Source organism: Eutrigla gurnardus, assembly GCF_963514095.1.
Source record: "Eutrigla gurnardus genome assembly, chromosome: 2".
NCBI lineage: Eukaryota > Metazoa > Chordata > Actinopteri > Perciformes > Triglidae > Eutrigla > Eutrigla gurnardus.
The window spans coordinates 32,485,092-32,507,540 of NC_139916.1; the positions used below are offsets into that span (position 1 = coordinate 32,485,092).

At 41.7% G+C, this 22,449-nt stretch overlaps 1 protein-coding gene across 3 annotated transcripts in view; it reads right to left on the reverse strand.

The window, feature by feature from the left end:
* Positions 1–22,449, reverse strand: part of cadpsa (Ca2+-dependent activator protein for secretion a) — a gene marked incomplete at its 5' end in the record, with an annotated part of 352,388 nt that overhangs the window by 72,969 nt on the left and 256,970 nt on the right. For all 3 annotated transcript variants that reach the window (XM_084025306.1, XM_084025305.1, XM_084025304.1), the window contains 2 exons: positions 1,944–2,100; positions 7,044–7,150. In XM_084025306.1, the coding sequence (XP_083881432.1) occupies positions 1,944–2,100; positions 7,044–7,150 (264 nt within the window). The remainder of the gene's footprint in view (positions 1–1,943; positions 2,101–7,043; positions 7,151–22,449) is intronic.

The following is a 22,449-nucleotide window of genomic DNA, read 5'->3' on the forward strand; positions in this document are numbered from 1 at the left end:
GGGGATCCAACCCAGGACCCTCTCGCTGTGAGGCAGCAGTGCTACTCATTACAGTGTGCGGCCCAGTTTCATGTACCGTTATTTTCCTTTTTTGTTGTTGCCGATGTACGAAAACAAAGCCGATACAAAGTTAACTAGAGCATGATGATAAATGACACACAAAAAACCTAAAATGCATTATCATGACACGTGAAATGTCTTAAAAATGTTGGAAATAATGCGAAAATGTTTTGGTGTCAGAAGTTGGACAGACGGAAGATGAAGTGATGCTGTGGATAAACAAGGGAACTATTTGACAAACTACCTTAAAGGGATAGTTCGGAATTTTGGACATAAGACCTATTTTCCAAGTCAGCCGGTGTATTCGAGACGTCTGGAGACGTTTTCAAGAAATTTCATTCAGTCCTTCTAGTTGCCGAGTTCGCTTGTGCTATGGCTAGCGCAAGTCAATCGTTCTAGCTAGCATGGCATTAAAAACACTCATACAGACTCCACAGTGCACCCGAGGCAAATCAATTAAAACACTAGACTGTCGATGTACATATCTGTGTTGATAGAATAATATTTGAAACAAAACTAACCTTGCATCGCATGAATCATCCATTTTTTGAGGGACTAGTTTCTCAGCAGCAGCAGAATTTTACTTTGCTCCGTCGGACTCAAAACTCAAAGACGCGCTGCTCGGAATCCAGCCGGTAAATACACACCTGAACATCGCTGATTTGTCAGCACTTATGCCCCCAAGGCTGTCTGAAAAGCCCTTGGAGCTCACACAAACACCGGCCAGCCCACGGCCATGCGAACCCACAATTACGCACTGCGAACCCGGACCTCTGCTCTGTCCGTAGACCCGTAAACCCTCGGACGCGTTGCGGGGAATCCCTCCGGTAAATAGAGACGTGACCCATGCCGAACAGTCGGGCCTCGTGCCCTCAGACCTGGATGAAAAGCCCTTGGACCTCACCCAAAGACCGGGCAGCCCACGGCCCAGCCCACCCACAATTACGCACCGCAAACCCGAACCTCTGCTCCGTCCGGAGAACCGTAAACCCTCGGACGCGTTGCGGGGGATTCCCTCCTGGCACCACCAGTCTCCGTTTGTTCGGTCCCGGTTCTCAGCTCCAGCGGGGGCTATCTCGGTCTCCACAGACGCTCGTTCACGTTCTGCCCTTTGAGCATCCCTCTCGCGCAATTCTTCCTCCATTCAGGCTCGTACAGGTACGGTTGGGTTTGGGTGGAAAAAAACTCCTCATCAGAGTCTTCAAAAGTTTCAGTATATTCTCCAAAAGTCTGTGAGATTGAAGAAACTAGCACTGCAGGCTACTCTGCGTCTGTAGCAATGACAGCAGGTAAACAAACTATTATAGAACCGGTAACTTATAAGTGCTAGGTGATATCAGTCCGCCGCTGCCATAGCCTACTAGGAAGTAGTAGGCTACGCTGCTGCTGAGACATAAATCCTTAAAAATGCAAGGTTGGTTTTATTTCAAACATTCTATCAACACAGATATGTACATCGATAGTCTGCCATTACAATTGATTTGCCTCGGGTGCACTGTGGAGTCGGTATGAGTGTTTTTAATGCCATGCTAGCTAGAACGATTGACTTGCGCTAGCCATAGCACAAGCGAACTCGGCAACTAGAAGAACTGAATGAAATTTCTTGAAAACGTCTCCAGACGTCTCGAACACACCGGCTGACTTGGAAAGTAGGTTTAATGTCCAAAATTCCGAACTATCCCTTTAACATTGTGAGAATAGTGCATATAGCTCTCTTTGTCTAAGGCATGTGTTTTTGACATACACGATGTGTACTTTGACATCATGTCATTATTTATGGTAACTTCAACAAGCAGATAGTCTGACTTTTCATTCCATGTTACCCTTCATCAGACCTACGCCCCTGGTGTCTGAACAACCCGGTACAGGACCTCCCCACTCACAGTCCATTCTCAGAAAGTCGTTGAGCAGCTGGAAGAGCGGGAAACTGTCCCAGCTGTCAGGTGGCTGAACTTCAAGTGCTGCATCCATGTCGGCTGAATAGAGACATAGGAATGTCTCGGCGTGCTCCACCATCAGGTCTGACCACCATGCAAAGGCCTTCGGGTGGAGAGAAGGAAAGACGGCATACAGGGAGTAGAAGAAAATCAACAGGTTGAGAGTGAAAGAAAGGAGAGAAATTAGAAAAACAGAGACATATGTGCTCCCCAATGGGATGTCTTTAGGAATTTAGAGCTAACAATGTGAATCTCTAAATTTGAATGGCATGTCACCCCACTGATATATTGCAAACCTTCTTGCACTCTCTCGTTCACTTTTCACCACATGAAATCAAGTTGTTGCCAGTGCGTGATCTCAAGGGAAGCATTCTTCACAACTCGAAGCAGTAGAAACAGCGCTTGGGCACGGAAAAATCACACACTTTACTGCCGGCCCGCAGAGGGAACAGCCGAAGCTCCTTGACAGGCATGGCAGGGAGCTACTTAAACACTCACCCGCAGCTCCTTCAGTAAGTCAATCAGAAGAAAGGAGCTAGCGAGCTGCATCGCGCTCCTATCCCCCATCAAATAGACACAGTCGAGTGAATGTTGGGGACTGGCCTTTCTCATCATGCACATCAAAACACTCACTTTTCCTCCATGCACCTCCACTCTTGCCAGGGCTCTTAAGAGGGACCCCTGAGGAACTATGGTGTTTGCTCATTCACATCAAGCTGTCAACACTGTAATGTGAATGAACGCATGGGTTTAGGTAGTGGTGGTGGAGTGGGAGGGGTAGGGGGGCATGCACTTGCCATGGGAGCTCACTGAGCACTGAGCAGTAGTTGGGAGATTGTTTGCAGGAAGGTACATCTCATCAGTGTCACTCATGTAATCATCATTGTTACATTTGAGTACAACTAAAATGGGTGCATCAGGATGTTTTTATGATATGATTTTAACCCTTGCTGAGCATTAAAAAGAAACTTTAACTCTTCTTTCAACACTCCTATCAGTACAAACACATTCTCTACCGTGTATTGCTGTCTATTTAGAATTTAAACTTGATTCTGAAATAGCATTTCCATTTATTGACCCAAAAAAGTGAATCAAATGAACCTGGTTGGCTTGGCAGATGTAAAACTGTGAAGAGAATATTGTTTGCACTGGAAAAACTGAAGCTCTGTACTCACATTTCAATGTGTTTTTTTTATTGAGATATATATTCTGCACAGAAACTCTGTTCATTAGGTCAGGCACAAGTTTCATATTTTGTGCAAAACTATGGTGTTACTGGGCTCTAACGGTGACAAAGATAATTCACCTTTAAAAATAATAGAACAAACAATAAAACAAAAGAGGCATCAGGATCATAATGTTCTTTTGGGGGACACTAAATCTTTTTAATCTCCATTCCTTTTTAACAACGAGCCAAGATGCAATTTTGATCCAGTAACTTAAAAAAAACTGTCTGTGAAAATTCAGTGGTTATTTAACCTAAACTACAATGTTTTCCTAAACCTAACCAAGTAGTTGCCTGTGAAAACGGAAATTTGTTTAGAAAACACTGTATGCATTCAATGAGCATAAATGGTCTTGTGGTGCTGGATATTTGTAAAACACATGGGAAATGAGAAATCTTCGTAAGTTATTATACGAACCGGTGTATGAGGATTTGTTGGACTTTCGTGTGAACTTATTTAAAAGCTAAGAGCCAAGATTGTATTCAACATTAATCTTGTATTTCCATGTCACTTATGTGTGTGGGTAAGCTGGAATATGGATGTCGTTTATAAATCTGTGGTAATCAAGCCCATATTTCCTGATGTTACTCCCCCCCAAAAAAACAATGTAAATCTGAACAGCAGAGGACCCAGGATGGAACCCTGTGGAACCCCACAAGTGAGATTACAGTAAACATCTGACTGTGGAGGAGAGTGAGAACTCTGCTGAAATTATAACTTCAATTGTTTACAACAACACTCATGGGTCAAAAATATGGAAGCATGAAGAAACTTTTGCCACTTATTGAGCTACTTTTAGTGATAGGAATGGAGCACAATTTTACTACACTGTATCCAGAACTCGTAACAGCCATTCTGTTGTGTTCGTTCAGACAGCTTTCTTTCCATTTTCCCATATGAAACTCACTGTACAGCAGGATTCATGTGTTTATAGTGTTAGGACAGGACAGGACAGAAGAGTCTTACAGGATTATGAACATGCTTTTAAAAGCAAGTTTTGTTAAACTGTTTTTGACCAAACTGTAGTTAATTTGCATAAACTGAATGCAGTAATGTGCATCATATTCTTGAAGTAAAAAATGGTGATTACATGAGAGGCAGAAATGGGACTATGAGCAACAACCAGCTTTAGAGCCATACAGAATATTATTACGAGTAAATTGAATTATAACAACCTTAAATTAACCAAAACAAAAATGGAATTGATACCAGTATTTGTGAGGATTGGAGTCTAACGCTGGTTAGGCTGGTTAACTAGTGTGCTCACACAGTTTGAGCAGCAGTATTGCATTTCACTCAAATGCCTTGTCTCAATTGTGTGTGGTGAAGGAACCAATGGAGAAGAATGGGTTTGTTTCAGGGAAGGAAAGGTGACACAACATCTTCCCCAAGCTTACTTACTGGACTCGGTAGAGTAAATGACACATGGCTAAACACAGGAAAAGGGGTTAGCATATTCAGGGATGATTCAGGAGGTAGTATCCTTGAAAATAAGGTACAGAGTTGAGATAAAAAGTCACAACTCTGCACTTTGTTTTCTTAGAGCGGAGCTTAATGAGTTCCACAAAAAAAAACATTGTTTAAGTGCTTGTCTCTGTTCTTCACCAAAGGCAAAACTCTTGCTAGCTGAGAAACTAACAAACACCACCAACAAGCACTTGATTAGCAGTGGGGGTTGTGGGTCATTGTTGAGAAGGGAAACATGAATGACCCTCTGCAACAATAGCCGTATCATTGCGTGCATGCACAGGACTTACACTAAGGGAGGTTAGGAGACGGGGCATATGGCACTAAGACAATCACATACCTCTTTTCCCTGTTCAAACATTTCCCCGCAAATCAAATAAATCATTGAAATAAAAAGCAGAGTTATTCATTATTCATAAGTCAACTTTGAATAACCAAGTGAAAAAAAGAATATGATTTACAGTAATGTCAATTACACAACATTCACAGTAAATGAAAGGCTAGAAAGATAAGATTTATTAAGGGTTTTTTATGTCAAAACAAACCTTCAAATTCTCCTGTAATATATAGATAGACCTGTTTTCCACTTGCCTACACTGTGTCCTTAATCAACCTTAGGAACATGTGCCAACCAAAGGAATAAAATAGGAGTAGAAGGGACATTCTTATTCAAATAAATATAGCAGGATGGTCAACGTAGCAGACATTTTTATGTGTAATGTTGCCATAGCGACTTCTATATTAAGTTAACCGACGCAAGTGGAAGACTCACTGAGGTTTTCCAGTAACTATCAGCAGAGTTGTAACATAACAAAGCAGAGAGAGAGAGATGAGGAACATTTAACATTCTCACTCTGATCACACCAGAGGAAACTACACTCAGTGGAAATAGTTAGCAAGTTAACTACGCAATTAGCTTGCTGGCTAGTTAACTAGCTTCCTGATCCTTCCATTGTTTATTGGTTCCAGGAAATCAGCTGAGCAGCAGGAAGGTGAACAGCAGCAGAGCTGAGTCTGACGGTCCCTCCACCTCCATCCCCATTGCTCTGGAGAAAGACAAGCAAGCTAGCTAACAAGATACCTATCCCCTATCCTCACTGACGTGTGTTGTCACCATGACAACGAATGAGAGTCACCATTTTCTTTTCTCCTCGTCAAGTGACCACTGAAAACAGTTCAATGTCCGTTGAACTCCTATTCTATTTCTTTGGTGCCACCATTAGCCGCTGCAGCAGAGCAATATGTGTGCAAGAGAGTTTTTGGGAAATGCTGAAGTGATCTCTAATCCACATGCTAATTGCCTTCTTTCTTTCTTTGTTTACAACTATACAAGTTTACTGCTGATGAACAAGATTGGTAGAAGGTTCGACTGTTGATGTTATAACCAATGGCTAATAATGTGAGTATGTTCATACAGATGAGCCAGGCTGACAATTTTATGCTGATTTAATGCAAGAAAAATATCGTAAACTGTTAACCAACAAAAAGCATCATACTATTGGATAGTCTGAGGTATAAATAAAATATTTGAGTGATTAACATAAATGGTGAACAAGCGAGATGGATGGTTGTTTGTTTGGGCTGGTCTCCCGGCACCCAACTGCCCACATATTGGGAATCTTAGTGGATGAAAACATATTAAAACCGGAATATTAATAATGATAATGTAATGATGAAAGCGGGTTTATACATACCAAAATCCAACCCATTTTCACTGCCAAGAAGTCAAATATTGCAGCTTGGTCAGTGCTGCATGGCATCTGCACCCACCCGCTGCATTATGGGTAGAGCAACAGACATGTAATCCCCCTCCCACACAGGGAGGGGGATTGGCTCAAACAAACACAGGACTTTAACACAGGAGACTGCTGTTAAGAGTCCCATGTCAAACCAAAAGGAAACATTTCACATCAGTCGTTAGTCATGTAAAACCTTAGTCAGGTTAACGTCAACATGCTCTTTTCTTAAACTAAGTGGTTGTGTTGCCAAACCCTAACTTCCTGTGAAGGCGGAAGTTTATTTTGAAAAGACACTATACATGCATTAAGTGTTTATTAACATGGCAGGACTGACCGAGCTGAAGTATTTGATGCAATGGAGTGAGAACTTCATACTTTATATTGATAGAATGTTAGTATGTGATTTTGAAGATATGATTGGATCTCAGTAATGAGGTTCATGATATCATTAGCTGATATGGCTGCTCATTGGTTTGAATGAGCTCCACCTTTTCATTCTCGCCAGCTCATACCAGCATAACACTACAGGCCTGTTTCTGTGTGTGTGCGTGTGCGTGTGTGTGTGTGTGTGTGTGCGCGCGAGCAGACGCATGCATGTACAACGGCACACTGACCTCTGCATGGTGTTCCTCGTTCTGCTGCAGAACCTCAATCACCAGCTCGGCCAGCCGAATAGTGTCCTCCAGTTTCTTAGCGGGGGTGACTAACCGGCCTACATTCTCTGAAGCACAAAGGTCAAAGTTCAGTGAGGGCAGCCTCTGAGTCTGATCAGTATCTATTCTTTTTATCTTCTTTTATTTCTACCTCATGCATGCAACCTGTGAGCATTCCAGGTCTGAGATATAACAATGTGTCTTGTTTCATCCCGTATTTAAATTTCACAGCATGCATGATATCCTCCAAAACACTGTTACTTGATGATTAGGTCACACACACATTTTGGATATAGCTGCTGCCTCAAAAGTGATCCTTAGTCCAGTCTACAGCCTCAGCCTAAATCACTGGGACAATCTCACCGTCATTAAAAATTCAAGCATTAATTATCAATGTGTTATGTTTAGGGCTGGATATTGTTATGGCCTAAACACTGCATTGTGTTCTGTGGCATCAAGAAAGTCTGAATTAAAGAAACAGTGTGTCGGATTTAGTGACATCTAGTGGTGTGGCTGCAGAGTGCACCTCCCCCCCCCCCCTCCAAGTGTGTAGAGGAATGTATGTTGGCCTTTAATTGTCAGTAGATACTAAATTACTAAATTATTTCACTGTCTACAGATAGGACATAGAAGGCACCAGCCACCACTCATTCCTCCTCTATCTTATTTTTCTTCCAATGAGCTTGCTTTGTTCTGGGCTACTGGTGAAATATGTCGATATATACACAATATATATAAATATATATATATATATATATATATAAATATAATATGACTCACACCAAGTTAATGGAAACACAATGATTCTTAGTGTTATTTAATGTTTTTGCTCTTGAAAATTTAATAATGAATATAATTCTGGTGTTGCCCATGGGACCTTAGTTTAGAAAACATATGTTCGGTAGTCAACGGAGAAAGAATTATTCCATGAATTACACATGTTTGTTAATTTAAAAGATCATTTTGCATGTTAAGAAAGTCTCCTTTTGTCATATAATTTTTCAAGTATAAAACTATGAAAATACATCATTCTAATGACTCAACCCAAATAGTGAGGTAAGTGGCATCTCTCTGTGTTCGTTTCTTTATTTTTAACTTACAAACATCATAGGTGGAATTAATGGTACAATTCAAATGGCATCAAAAAAGGTTTGACTCTTGTCATTGACTAAAGTAAGGTCCATGGAAGACCAGAAGGGATGGGACTTAGTCTCTCTTATGTCTTCCACTTCTGCTGATAGAGCCTCTGGAATCCAACATACTGCTCCTTAAAATTAATTCTTGTAATAATAGTATACATTTTCTTGCCCCAGCACTAGTAACGTAATTCCAGGGTTATGTCGTGATCACTGTGATGGAGCAGTGATGATGTCATCCAGGGGAAACATCGGTGTCATGAGGGATGCAAACAGCATGTACATTGAACACTCATCATGCAGAAATGTGGCAGTAATCTTGTGCTAATTCCTAATATGTCTACCTTTGTAAATATAGAGTGCACTTGGATACTCTGATGGGAGGGTTGTATTCATACCCAGAGAATGTATGTTTCTGATTAGTTGACATGCCTGGTGGTTTTATAATCTGGTGGGTCTACATTCACTCATACATTCAGTCCTCTCTACTCAATATCCAGGGAGTTCTCTGTAGTGGACTACATAGAAGACTATGTAGAGGACTATGTAGAGGACTGTGTAGATAACTATATAGAGGACTATGTAGAGGACTATATAGAGGGCTATGTAGAGGACTATGTAAATGACTATATAGAGGGCTAGATAGAGGACTATGTAGAGGTCTATATAGAGGACTGTGTAGACGACTATATAGAGGACTATGTAGAGGACTGTGTAGATGACTATATAGAAGACTATGTAGAGGACTGTAGACAACTATATAGAGGACTATATATAGGGCTATGTAGAGGACTATATAGAGGACTATGTAGATGACTATATAGAGGACTATGTCGATGACTATGTAGAGGACTGTGTTGATGACTATATAAGGGACTACATAGAAGACTACGTAGAGGAGTATATAGAGGACTATGTAGTGTACTGTGTAGAGGACTATATAGAGGAATGTGTAGATGACTATATAGAGGACTATGTAGAGTACTGTGTAGATGGCTATATAGAGGAATATATAGAGGAGTACTGTGTAGACGACTATATAGAGGACTACAAGGAGGACTTTGTCAAGGACTATAAAGGGGACTATATAGAGGACTGTGTAGAGGACTAACGAGGGGACTATGTAGAGTTCTGTGTAGATGACTATTTAGATGACTATGTAGAGGACTATTTAGAGGACTATGTAGAGTACTGTGAAGATGACTATGTAGAGGACTATTTAGAGGACTATGTAGAGGGCTGTGTAGAGGACTATATAAACTCCTCAAAAAAGGTTTGGAAACGTTATTTCGGTCAATTTTCCTCCCCTATGTACAACTTGTAAGGATCATGCATTCATGGAATGAGCAACACAGCTAACCTTGTGGGTAGTGGCCCAAAAAAAAGTGCCAAAATCCCCTACAATATTCTTCTGTTGGTATTCACTCTAATTTTGAGCTTCAAGTGCTGGCAGGTGTAGTATGCCAGTCACAGGTGTGTGACTGGCACCTGATTAGTCAACCCAGGATTTCCCTGTCGAGCTATGAGTGCGTGCACATGAAGGAGGCAGCGTTTGCAGCATTTGACCAATCACAAACATGGATCAGTCTACGGGCAGCAGAGCAGCATATTTCACGTATGAGGAGCAAACCATAATCTTACAGAAATACGAAGAATTTAAACATATAATACAGGCAAAAAAGCAACAGTTTCATCTGCCAAATGCAGGAAGGACAGCTGGCAAAAACTCACCGACTGTGTGAATGCGTAACTTGTGTTAATAATATTAATAGTCGTATAATATGACTGCCGCGTCATAAGAGCACTAATAGATCTGACTGATTAAATTAATGTATGAAGTGTGTTGATTGCTCAGGGGTAGAGTTACCGCCCCATGTACCGAGGCTCCCTGCAGCGGTCGTCGTCCCTCTCTCTTGCCCCTTTAACTCTCACGCTCTCGTCCTGCAATACAAAGCTGAAAAAATAACTTTAAACAAATGAATGTGTTGCTGAGATGTATTCTTATAACGTGGTGTATGACAATATCAGCCTCATTCTTTCAGCTGCAATCCCGGTGGTGGAAAACGCTGACACAGATAAGTCATTCCATCCGATGAGAATGTGTATCTCTTATATAAAACATCGTCAGGGACAGAAAAAGGGTTTTGCCGGTCTCTGAACACTCTAGTTCTCCTAAGAGACCCGATCCACGATCCACCGAGCTTCTTTTTTTTTTTTTTTTTACCAAGAGAGCTGATTGGTCAGTAGGCAGAGTTTTTCTCCACGTTGATCTCTTATCAGGAACATAACCTGCTCCGGAGCAGGTTAGCTCTGCAGCGTAAGTTACCATGGGGATCTACCCCAGTAAGAAGTGAACCAGCACCGTAGGACGGAAAACCCAGAGTTAACGCTGAAGTTACCTCGCTAAGCCCAAATCCTGCTTCCTAGTACCGGCCTCTGGAAGCAGAGTTGCAGTCTTACACACTTCTCTGCGCCTCCATTAGAGCAGTCACCCACCCACAACCAAAACCACATAAGAACGGTGTCTGTCCCCCGACCACCTAAATTAATTCAGTCAAACAGAAGAGGGATTTCACATGAAAACCTAATAAAAATGAGCACTTCTGATGTAGTACAACAAAATAAGAGAATTAAATGTGGACTCTTAAACATTTGATCTCTCTCATCTAAAGCAGTATTAGTAAATGATTTAATATCAGATAATCATATTGATTTATTCTGCCTGACTGAAACCTGGCTGCATAATGAAGACTATGTTTGCTTAAAACGAAGCTAGTCCTCCCAGCCATATTAATACTCATATATCTCGAGGCAGCAGACGTGGAGCCTATCAATCTATCCGAAACCAAAACTAAATTATAACTAATTTGAGAGCCTGATTCTCAGCCTTCCGTGCCCAAACTGGAAAACAACGCAGCCAATTCTGTTTGTTATTGTGTATCGTGCTCCTGGTCCATATTCTGAATTTGTATCTGAATTCTCTGAGTTTCTATCAAGTTTAGTTCTTAAATCAGATAAAGTTATTATTGTGGGGGATTTTAATGGCCATGTGGACGTTGTAAATGACAGCCTTAGTGTAGCATTTACTTCATTAATAGATTCTATTGGCTCCTGTCACAGTGTACATAAACCAACTCACTGTCATAGCCACACTCTCGACCTCGTCTTATCTTATGGCGTTGAAATCGAATAATCTTTCCTCAAAATTCTTCTGTATCTGACCATTACTTGATAACTTCAATTGTTGCTGCTGGACTTCTCGAGGAAAAAGCTGCTACTCTTGGTGTCTATCGGATAGAGCTGTAGCTAAGTTTAAAGGTTGTATCAGCGATTCTGGGCCGAAACATAAATGATCACATTCATCTGTTTTTACGCACATAAGCAGGCCGTTAAAAAAACGCGTCTCTCTAGGCAGCCTAGGCTCCAAGATCGCACACAAAAACAAATGGTACAACCAACACCTCAAAAGCAAAATAAACAGTGTTCCAACCAATCACGTTCATGAAAATGCGCGTCCATGATCATTTTCAAAACACGGGAGGGAGGGGCTAACTGGCTCTGTTTGTTTTGGATCTCGCAACAGAAGTGAGGGCAACCAGAATCGCTGATACAACCTTTAAGGAAGTAATTCCACCAATCATGAGTTCAATGTCATGTCTTAATAAAACAGAGGACTCCTATGTTAATCGTAGTCCCTTCCAGATCGATTCTCTTATAGATGAATCTGGAAGCTTACTGAGAACAACTCTCGACTCTGTTGCTCCACTAAAACCGAAAACTATAAAACAAAGGAAGTTAGCTCTCTGGTATAACTCCTAAACTCGTAAATTCAAACAAAAATTGTGTAATCTTGAAATCACCTGGCGCGCCACCAAACTGGAAGAATCCCGCCTAGTCTGGCAAGACAGTCTTAAAACGTACAAGAAGGCTCTCCGTAATGCCAGAGCAGCCTACTACTCATCTTTAATAGTGGAAAATAAAAACAAGCCTAGATTTCTTTTCAGTACTGTAGCCAGGCTGACAATGAGTCACAGCTCTACTGAGCCATGTATTCCTAGAGATCTTAGTAGTAATGACTTTAATGATAAAATTTTAGCTATCAGACAAAATTACTCATGTCTTGCCTTTAATTGAAACCACGTTACCCTCAAACTCAGGAATCTTAGAAATAGATAAAGCATTAAGACCTGATATATATTTACATTGCTTTTCTCCAATCTAGCTTAACCAACTAACATCAATGATCTCTTCTTCTAAACCTTCAACCTGTCTCCTAGACCTGATACCAACCAGGCTACTGAAAGAAGTCTTACTTTTAGTTAGCGCGTCCTTACTAGATATGATAAATGTGTCTTCATTAACAGGCTATGTGCCACAGTCATTTAAAGTAGCTGTAATTAAACATCTTCTTAAGAAGCCTACTCTAGAGCCAGGGATTTTAGCAAACTACAGACCGATATATAATCTTCCTTTTCTCTCCAAGATCCTTGAGAAAGTAGTCGCCAATCAGCTGTGTGACTTTCTCAACAATAACAGTCTAATTGAGGACTTCCAGTCAGGATTTAGAGGACATCATAGTACAGAGACAGCTCTGGTGAAAATTACAAATGACCTTCTAATTGCTTCTTACAAAGGACTGGTTTCTTTACTTGTCCTAGATCTTAGTGCTGCGTTCGACACCATTAACCATGAGATTCTAATATGTAGACTGAAAAAATGAATTGGCATCAAAGGAACCACATTACGTCCTATTTATCCAATCAATCTTAGTTTGTGCATGTCAATGAAAAATCCTCCATGCACACTGAAGTTTAATACGGTGTCCCTCAAGGTTCTGTGCTCGGACCATTCTTTCAACTTATATATGCTTCCTTTAGGCAATATCATTAGAAAACACTCTCTAAACTTCCATTGTTATGCTGATGATACTCAATTATATCTATCAATCAAGCCTGAAGAAACCTGTCAGCTAGTTAAATTCCAGGCATGTGTTGATGACATAAAATCCAAGATGACCTGCAATTTCCTGATGTCAAACTCCAATAAAACAGAAATTATTGTACTTGGGCATAAACTCCTCCGAAGCTCGCTGTCTAAAGATATAGCTACTATTGATGGGATTTCCATCGCCTCAAATACTACTGTAAGAAACCTTGGAGTTATCTTTGACCAGGACCTGTCCTTTGACTCACATATTAAACAAACAACAAGGACAGCCTACTTTCACCTGCGTAACATTACTAAAATTAGACCAATGTTGTCTCAAAAAGATGCAGAAAAACTCATCCATGCATTTGTTACCTCAAGGCTGGACTATTGTATTTCCTTATTATCAGGCTGTTCTAGTAAATCTCTTAAATCTCTCCAGCTGGTCCAGAATGCTGCAGTGCGTGTTCAGACTAAAACTCCTGTATTAGCTTCTCTGCACTGGCTCCCAGTAAAATCCAGAATAGAATTTAAAATCCTTCTTCTCACTTACAAGGCTCTTAATGGTCAGGCACCATCATATCTTAGAGAGCTCATTAAACCCTACTGTCCTGCTAGATCACTACACTCTCAGAATAAAGGGTTACTTGTAGTTCCTAAAGTCTCCAAAATTAGAACAGGTGCCAGAGCTTTCAGCCATCAAGCTCCTCTTCTCTGTAACCGTCTTACGGTTCTGGTTTGGGAGGCAGACACTGTTCCCACATTTAAGTGTAGGCTTAAAACCTTTCTCTTTGACAACACTTATAGCTAGGGCTGGCTCAGGTTTGCTTTGAACCAGCTCTCAGTTAAGCTGCTATAGGCCTAGACTGCTGGGGGATTTATCTCTTAGCTCTTACTTTATCGGCAATGATACGTTGTGGTTTCTTTGTTTCCTTCTTTTGACAAATGTACTTATTTTAAGTCGCTTTGGACAAAAGCGTCTGCTAAATGACCTAAATGTAAATGTAATGCGGCTGATAATTGATTAAAGAAATTGACTAAAATCTGCATCTCTACTGTTACTAACTTGACTACTCCCGGGATTACTCCCGGGAGGTTGGCTATGCTTTCTGGTCCAGCAGAGTCCGCTGAGGTCCTGACCGATGTAGACTGCTAACTGGCCTAATGTTGGAAACACCATATAGTAGCTCCACCTGCTGCTGTGTGACTGCTCAACGACTACTACTTTTTGGTCTACAGCGACATGGTTGGGATGGATCCATCTCGGCTTGGCTGTGCCTGCTGCCATGGACTACTGTTGATACTAGGGTTGTCACGATACCAGAATTTCAGTAGTCGATACCAATACCTGTGAATTTCCACGATTCTCGATACTAATTCGATACCACAATTTAAAAAAAAAAACAACAGGACCCATGTACTTTTAAATTCACTAATTTATTGAAAACTGCTTCAAACTGTCAACTATTTAACACCACTGTGCTTTAAGATATTTTTGCACAGAATTTAAATTGCAGTACCAGCTGCCAACAGACCTATAGCCATCCAGTATAAAAACAAACAATACTGTGCTTATAAGGCACTTTTTGCATGTCGGCTTGTTTGAGTCAAGAATTGCTCCGGATTCATCTGCATCGAATGCAAAATATTTCCACACGCGACTCTTCGCACCTGTCTTGTCGACGAGCCGACGTGTTGTGCTTTCGCTCCCACCTGCTGAAGCCATTTTTTCGAAGACGGCAAGTTTTCTTCTTCAGCGCCGCTTACTGCTCTGTGCTGCTCACACGCGTATACTGCCCCCGTCAGTTCCGCCAAGAATCGACACGGCTCGCCGAGTGAAAAGTTGTATATTCGGTTCTGACGTTACCAGAAAAAAGCAAGTATTGAATTATTTTTTTCGTGTCGGCATCGAATTGGTACCGAAGTATCGGTTCTTGTGACAACCCTAGTCGATACTATTGCTTCTGTTACTACCACTACTGTTAATAATACTACTACTATACTACTACCAACACCAAATGCAAAGCCTGGGCTGCACAAGATTTCTGCCTAAAAGCCTATTAAGGCAGTTTTCTCTTCATGCTGGTGATGTTGGGACTTGTATTCTAATTCTGTAATTGTAATCACTCTGAATATCTTGAGCGTATTCTAGTCCTGCTCAATGTGTTAAGTGTCCTGAGATGACTTCTGTTGTGATATGACACTATAAATACAATTTAATTTAATTTAATTTAATTGAATAGAGGACAAGATAGGACTATGTAGAGGACTATATAGAGGACTACATAGAGGACTATGTCGAGGACTATGTAGAGTACTGTGTAGAGGACTATGTCGAGGACTATATAGAGTACTGTGTGCAGCAAGGAAGCAACTAAAAACTGGCACTGTCAAAAGGACTTCTCACTGCCCATGCCAGAATGCAGCATGCTACATAATTGGAGCAGTTCAATGGGTCAGAGGTTAGAATAGTGGAATAAAAGGAAAGTACATATAATGCACGGACTCTCTGTCCATCTGTCTGTCTGTTGACTGTCCTGCTCCCGGTCTCAATCCAGGAGGCAGACAGCCTCTCACATTTGAGAGGAGGCCTAACCTTGCTGGCTCAGGCTTACCAGCCCTTAGTTAAGCAGCTATAAACCTAGACTGCCGGGGGACTTCCTATGATATATTCACCTCCTTTCTCCACCTCTTCCTCTCTCTCTCTCTGGATCACTCATGTCCCAGTCATGCTTATTACTAACTTGGTTTCCTCCTCAATGTCTTTGTGTAGTACCTAGTAGGTTTCTATGGATCAGGATTACAGCTTGACAGTGGTTGTGCCTGCTGCTGCCTGATGAGTTTTACTTCACAGAGGATGTCGGGTCATATTTTAAAGAAATCTGAGTCAATTATTTGGTTTTGAGCTATATAGATGAAGTGAATTGTGACGGTGTTTTCATGGATGGTTCTCAAGAAAGCTGTAAGCAGCAACAAAGCAAAGCCTGAACAGGCTGAGTGCCTGTGCAAGCGACACCAACTGGTGTGTGTTGTGGTCTAGTTTGTTCTGTAACAGCATCCTGCAGCCTTTCAAAACATTCAACTTTGTGTTGCCTGATAGAAACACAGCTGAGGTTGCAGTAGAGATATTAATAATTAACTGTTTAACCTGCTGTCAGTTATACTGTAAATAATAAGGGCTTTCAAAATTAACAAGTTAATGTAGGAACAGGGTCGTCTGCAGCATTTGATAAGGGGGGGGTCCTGTTAAGGCGGGGGTCTGGGGGTCCTCCCTCTATAAAATTGATGACAGAATCTATAAAATTGATGACAGAATCAAAACAAGCTTTTGCACAGTGTATAGGGCATAGTGGCATATACACTCATGATAGCCTAACTAACTTGATCTGAGAGTGCATTGTTAATTTTTGTTTTCTCTGTGTAACTTCAGAGGGAAGTAAGTAACCAGCTGTGGGTCAGGCTGAGCCAATCAGATTGAACAATAAGTGGAGCAGTCCAAGTTGGGAGAGGATGTTCACATCCCCCCCTCTAACTGACTGAGTTTAGCGCTGTCTGTGGATGTGTTAAACGTGTTGCAGCTGAGGGCCGTGTTGCCCATGAAGTTGGAATAATTTACAAATGTCTTGTCTTTTATAGCGCCAAACAAATGTTATGCATGAATTAATTTCACCTGGGTAATTGGGACACATAATGTAATCATTGCACCTGGTCAAAAATGATTACTGATGCATTTAAATAGGAATAAACATAAACAGAGGATTGTGTCTGAAAACCAAATCATTTCAACTTTATGGGCAACAGTGTCACATTCAGAATATTTCTTGACAGCCGTAGTGTGTGTGTGTGTGTGTGTGTGTGTGTGTGTGTGTGTGTGTGTGTGTGTGGTGTGTATGATAAAGAAAACGACAGTTACATATGTAACTACAGTTCTATGAATCCCGGATGACCACCAGAGGGCGGTGCTGAAAGCATTGGATGTTCCTTTCTCGCATATTGCGCAGGTCAACAAAGTATACCAACACGTCTCACGTGTCTCACGTGACCCGGGGAAGTCTACAAGTTCCGGTATCATCTTCTCGCGAAGACACAAGAATTCTGGGTGACTGAAAGCTCTGGTGGTCATCCAGGATTCATCGAACCGTAGTTACATACGTAACTATCATTCTATTTCATCCCTCCTGACCCCCAGAGGGTGGTGCTGAAAGCATTAGATGACATATACCAACCGAGTCATGAGGAATGCTTACCACTTAAGGACTTGTCGTCCTCATTAGAACAGCTGCCACCAGAGGGTGAGGAGCAGCAACATTGACCCTGTAAAACCTGGCAAAGGTACATGCCGAAGACCAGGGACCTGTACTAGGAAGCAGGATTTGGGTTTAGCGAGGTAACTTCAGCGTTAACCCTTTTATATGAGAGATACAGATTATCATCAGAGGGAATTACTTTTCTGTGTCGGTTACTTACCACTTTGAATTATGTTTTATATTTATTTTATTTGCTCCCAAGTCTGTTTTACACCGCCGGGATTGCAGCTGAAAAATGAGGCTGATATTGTCATACACCACGATAAAAGTATTTTTTTCTGCCTTTTATTGCTGGTCTCTAGTCGTCACGTAGTAGGGTATGTATAAAAGTACCGCACTGAACCAGAAACATGGTCCGGTGTCAATTGCCTAATTACCAACTGCTGTTGGAGCCGCTGGTTTCTATCCATCCACCCATCATCTACCACTTAGGGTCTTGGGGGGCTGGAGCCGATCCCAGCTGTCATTGGGCGAAGGCAGGGTTCACCTGGACAGGTAACCACTCTATCACAGGGCTGACATGTAGAGACAGACAGGTAACCAGTCTATCACAGGGCTGACATGTAGAGACAGACAGGTAACCAATCTATCACAGGGCTGACATGTAGAGACAGACAGGTAATCAGTCTATTACAGCCTCTATAGCAGCCTCTAATGGATGGGATTCCTACCTAGCGACGAGGTGATATTTAAGTTTTTTTTTGTTTGTTGTTTTTTTATTATTTTGACCTGGCTGATCTCAAGAAGATGAAAAAGGAATTATGCAGCAGGTGACACCAGAACTTTCCACGACTTTCCCGGGTCACGTGAGACTCGGTATGGTTGGTATACTTTCTCGACCTGCACAATATGCGAGAAAGGAATATCAAATGTTTTCAGCACTGCCCTCTGGTGGCCAGGAGGGATGAAAAAGAACCGTTTTGGAATTAAATTTCTCAAAAAACAGTTGAAACTTTGTGAAATGTTTCTGAAAATCTCCAGTGCGATGATGAAGACATCACAGTGAGATAGAAGGCAAAAAACTTCTTAATTTACTAATAAAGCAGTTTTTTTTGCTGTTAAAGGAGAAATTCTGTCATTTTTGACCCCATTTTCATTGTCCCCAGGGTCATCCCAACTTATTATAAGCAAAAAACCTGTACCTGCCTGGCAGCCTTCCAGACTCGCTCCAATGCTTACCCATTGGGGCAAATTTTATCTGCTTTCCTGGGCCTCAGAAAACAATTCCAAGACCTATGCAACACATGTTGGGTTCGTACAAGACACGACGGCGCTCGTTTAGCTCAAATAGTGTGGCAAAACGACATAAATGTGTGTTTTTGTATGGAGTTACTCACCTCAAATCACCCTGTATACATTAGCAGTAGATAGCCCAGCGCCTGTCGTCCCTCCCAGTCACCGCAGAAACAAAAACGTTTTCCTCGTAATTTTGATGCTGTATCCATAAAGAAACGATCGAGCAGTGCAGTCGTCATGTCCGTAATAAATCCATTAAGCTGTTATGTCCATATGTATGACTATGTTACAACATAGCAACGATAGCTTCAGCTAGTAACGTGCTGGGCGCTCGTCCATCCCACTCACCGCAGAAACGAAAACGTTTTCCTCGTAGTTTTGATTTTGTATCCATAAAGAAACGATCGAGCAGTGCAGTCGTCCTGTCCGTAATAAATCCATGAAGCTGTTATGTCTATGTTGCAACATAGCAACGACTGCTTACAGCTTATCAGTAGCCGGGAGCCAAAAGTCTCGCGCAACTTCCCGTCTCCCGACGTCCTCACTCTGGAGCTGTTTTCAAGCCAATACAGTGACAAACTTCTTTCCATCGAGCAGTGCCGTCATGTCCATATGCTAGCCTACATAGTAAGATTGCTTAGCCTTTGTGACAGTTGAAGCTGCTACAGCGACAACAAATCTCACGCAGTCTCAGTAGGCTAGTTGTGTTGAGTCGCGTGTCGCGTGTGCAGACTGTCTCTCATCAACAGAGTGAGATCAAAGTGACCCTCGCGCGACTGTCCAAGATTTGTCACTGTACTGGCTAGTGTTGTCACGATACCATGTTTCGGTACTTTTCGATACTTTTCGATACTTTTTCAAATAAAAAGTGAACGCAAAAAATGTCATTACTGACTTTATTTTAATAGAAAATCTTAGAACAATAACATATTAATCAGCAAATAAAATACAATACCACGAAGACAAGCTTTTCTAATGCACACAATTTTAAAAATGTTAAAATATAAATACAATAATATAATATAAAATATAATAATATAAATAAACCAGCTCTTTTTTTTTTTCTTCCAGAGCTACTTTTGTTAAGAGTGAAGGGCGGTGGCGCTTGCTTTTAGCACTGAATGTGGCTTTTTTTCATGAGTTTAAATGACCTGTCGTTCCCTGAGCTCAGTGTGCAGGTCTGGGTGCCTATCCTTTAAGTGTTTGGCTAAGTCAGAGGTGTTTCCGCCGTTAGCCATGCATGTTTTTAAACACCGTTTACACAGTGGTGCATCGGCGTTAACTGCCTCGCTTTGCGCATTTGTTTTAAGCTAAAGTACGGCCATATCGCACTTCGCGGCGCTGGTTTGTCCGCAAGTTGCGGCGTGGTGACGGTTGCAGCAGCCATTCTCCTCTCCGTGCTTCTCTCGCTCACGCTCTCTCGCGCTCTCCAAGCTTTCCTCCTGCTCCGTTTGTTGCTCCAGTCCACGCTGCTCGCTAACTTGCTAGCGGTTTCCTCCGGCTTGCTTGCTTTTTCTTTTTATCTCCCCAAGCTGCGGCTCGCTCCTCGTCCTCTCAGCTATAGTTACAACGGGGTGACGCCACGTGGCGAGTTCGCCGCGCTGTTGCGGGCGCTGCCGGCGGCGCTGCAAGTCCCGTCCAAATGCAATATAGTACCGTTTTAAATGCCTCAGTACCCCGGTACCAAATTAGTACCGGTATACCGTGCAACCCTAGTACTGGCTTGAAAACAGCTCCAGAGTGAGGACGACAGACGGGAACGTGCGCGAGACTTGCATTGTTTTGGCTCCCGGCTACTGTTTAGCTGTAAGCAGTCGTTGCTATGTTGTAACATAGTCATACATATGGATATAACAGCTTCATGGATTTATTACGGACATGACGACTGCACTGCTCGATCGTTTCTTTATGGATACAAAGTCAACGAGGAAAATGTTTTCGTTTCTGCGGTGACTGGGACGGACGAGCGCAAACCAGGCACGTTACTAGCTGAAGCTATTGTTGCTATGTTGCAACATAGTCACACATATGGACAAAACAGCTTCATGGATTTATTACGGACATGACGACTGCACTGCTCGGTCGTTTCTTTATGGATACAAAATCAAAACTATGAGGAAAACGTTCAGGCGCTCGGCTATCTACTGCTAATGTCTACAGGGTGATTTTAGCTGAGTAACTCCATGCAAAAACACACATATTTATGTCGTTTTGCCACACTATTTGAGCTAAACGAGCGCCATCCTGTCTCGTACGGACCCAACTTGTGTTGCATAGGTCTTGGAATTATTTTCTGAGGCCCAGGAAAGCAGATAAAAGTTGCCCCAATGGGTTAGCATTGGAGCGAGTCTGGAAGGCTGCCAGGCAGGTACAGATCTCGGGCTAGGCAACGTAAATTTTTGTTGGGTTTTTTGCTTCTAATAAGTCGGGATGACCCTGGGGACAACGAAAATGGGGTCAAAAATGACCGGATTTCTCCTTTAAGCATTATTAGAATACTCCGAACAGTGCAGTTTTATTCTCACTGGAACAAGCTGACTAATATCTTGGTTAAAGTATTTTTGCAATTTTCACAATTTCAACAACACGTAAAACATAGCAACATGCATTGCAATTCTCTCCCCCCCCCCCCAAAAAAAAGGCTGGTAAGTCTGGAGGGACTGAATTATTATGAAATAGCAGTTCAACAACTCCAATTCTTGTTTATTTCCACAAATCTTTTGAATTGAATCTTTGAAAGGTCTTATTTCTTTTGATTTCTGCAAGAAGTATATCAATCTCAAAAGTTGCGTTGCCATTCTGACCATTCAGAGCAGTAAGAAACACCACATGGGGCGGGGGGAGGGGTCATAACATTCCTGAAACATGTCATACACATATCAGGAAGGTGGGGACCCATGTTTAGTGGGATGTGTTCAGGGAGATCAAACAGCAAGGTTAAAACGTCACCTGGATCCTTCACTTTTTTTCTCCGCTAAGTAACAGTCAATTTGTTAAAAAGAGAAGAGATGATGTAATACAGGTAGGATGATAATGGAAGACAAAGGGGCAGAAATGAAGATAAAGGTTAGATTAACTACTCAGCATGTATCTGCAACCTCTGAGCCAAATGTTTCACCTTTAAAGTCGAGCTGAAATGAAAAACACCTTTTTAAGCATTGTAGATCACACCACATTCATCATGTTCACCTATTTAACAATATATGCTAGAAACATAACACAAAATCGATTTATTCACATTGTTAAATCAAATCCATCCATCCATTTATCAATCCATCCATCCATCCATCCATCCATCCACCCAGAGCCGTAAAGGTTGTGAGCTGATCGACTTCCTCCCAACGTTATGTCGCGCTTTACGTCACTATACAGAAGCTAGATACTCTTCAAACACCAATTCAGCTCGACTTTAAGGATGGTTTGTGTGACTTCGGAAGAAGCAAGAAACAAAGGTCACGACACACAATGCTGCTACATTTTGACCTAAGATTCAAAACGTGAAAAAGCATAAAAACCTGTTAGAAGTGTTGTATTATATCAGTCTTTCATGGTGATTCTATTCAAAGAGTCCATAACAGGAATGTCATTTAACCTGGATCCAAAGATGTTTCACTCATTAGGATCCCCTTTACAGAGGTGCAGGGTGTGGGGTCTGGTTTGAATGTACCACTATCTTAAACATTTAAAGATTTACACACAAGCAAAGTAAAAATGCATTCAAGTCGCAGACAGACAAAGAACAGGCGGTTCTGGGCAGGACAG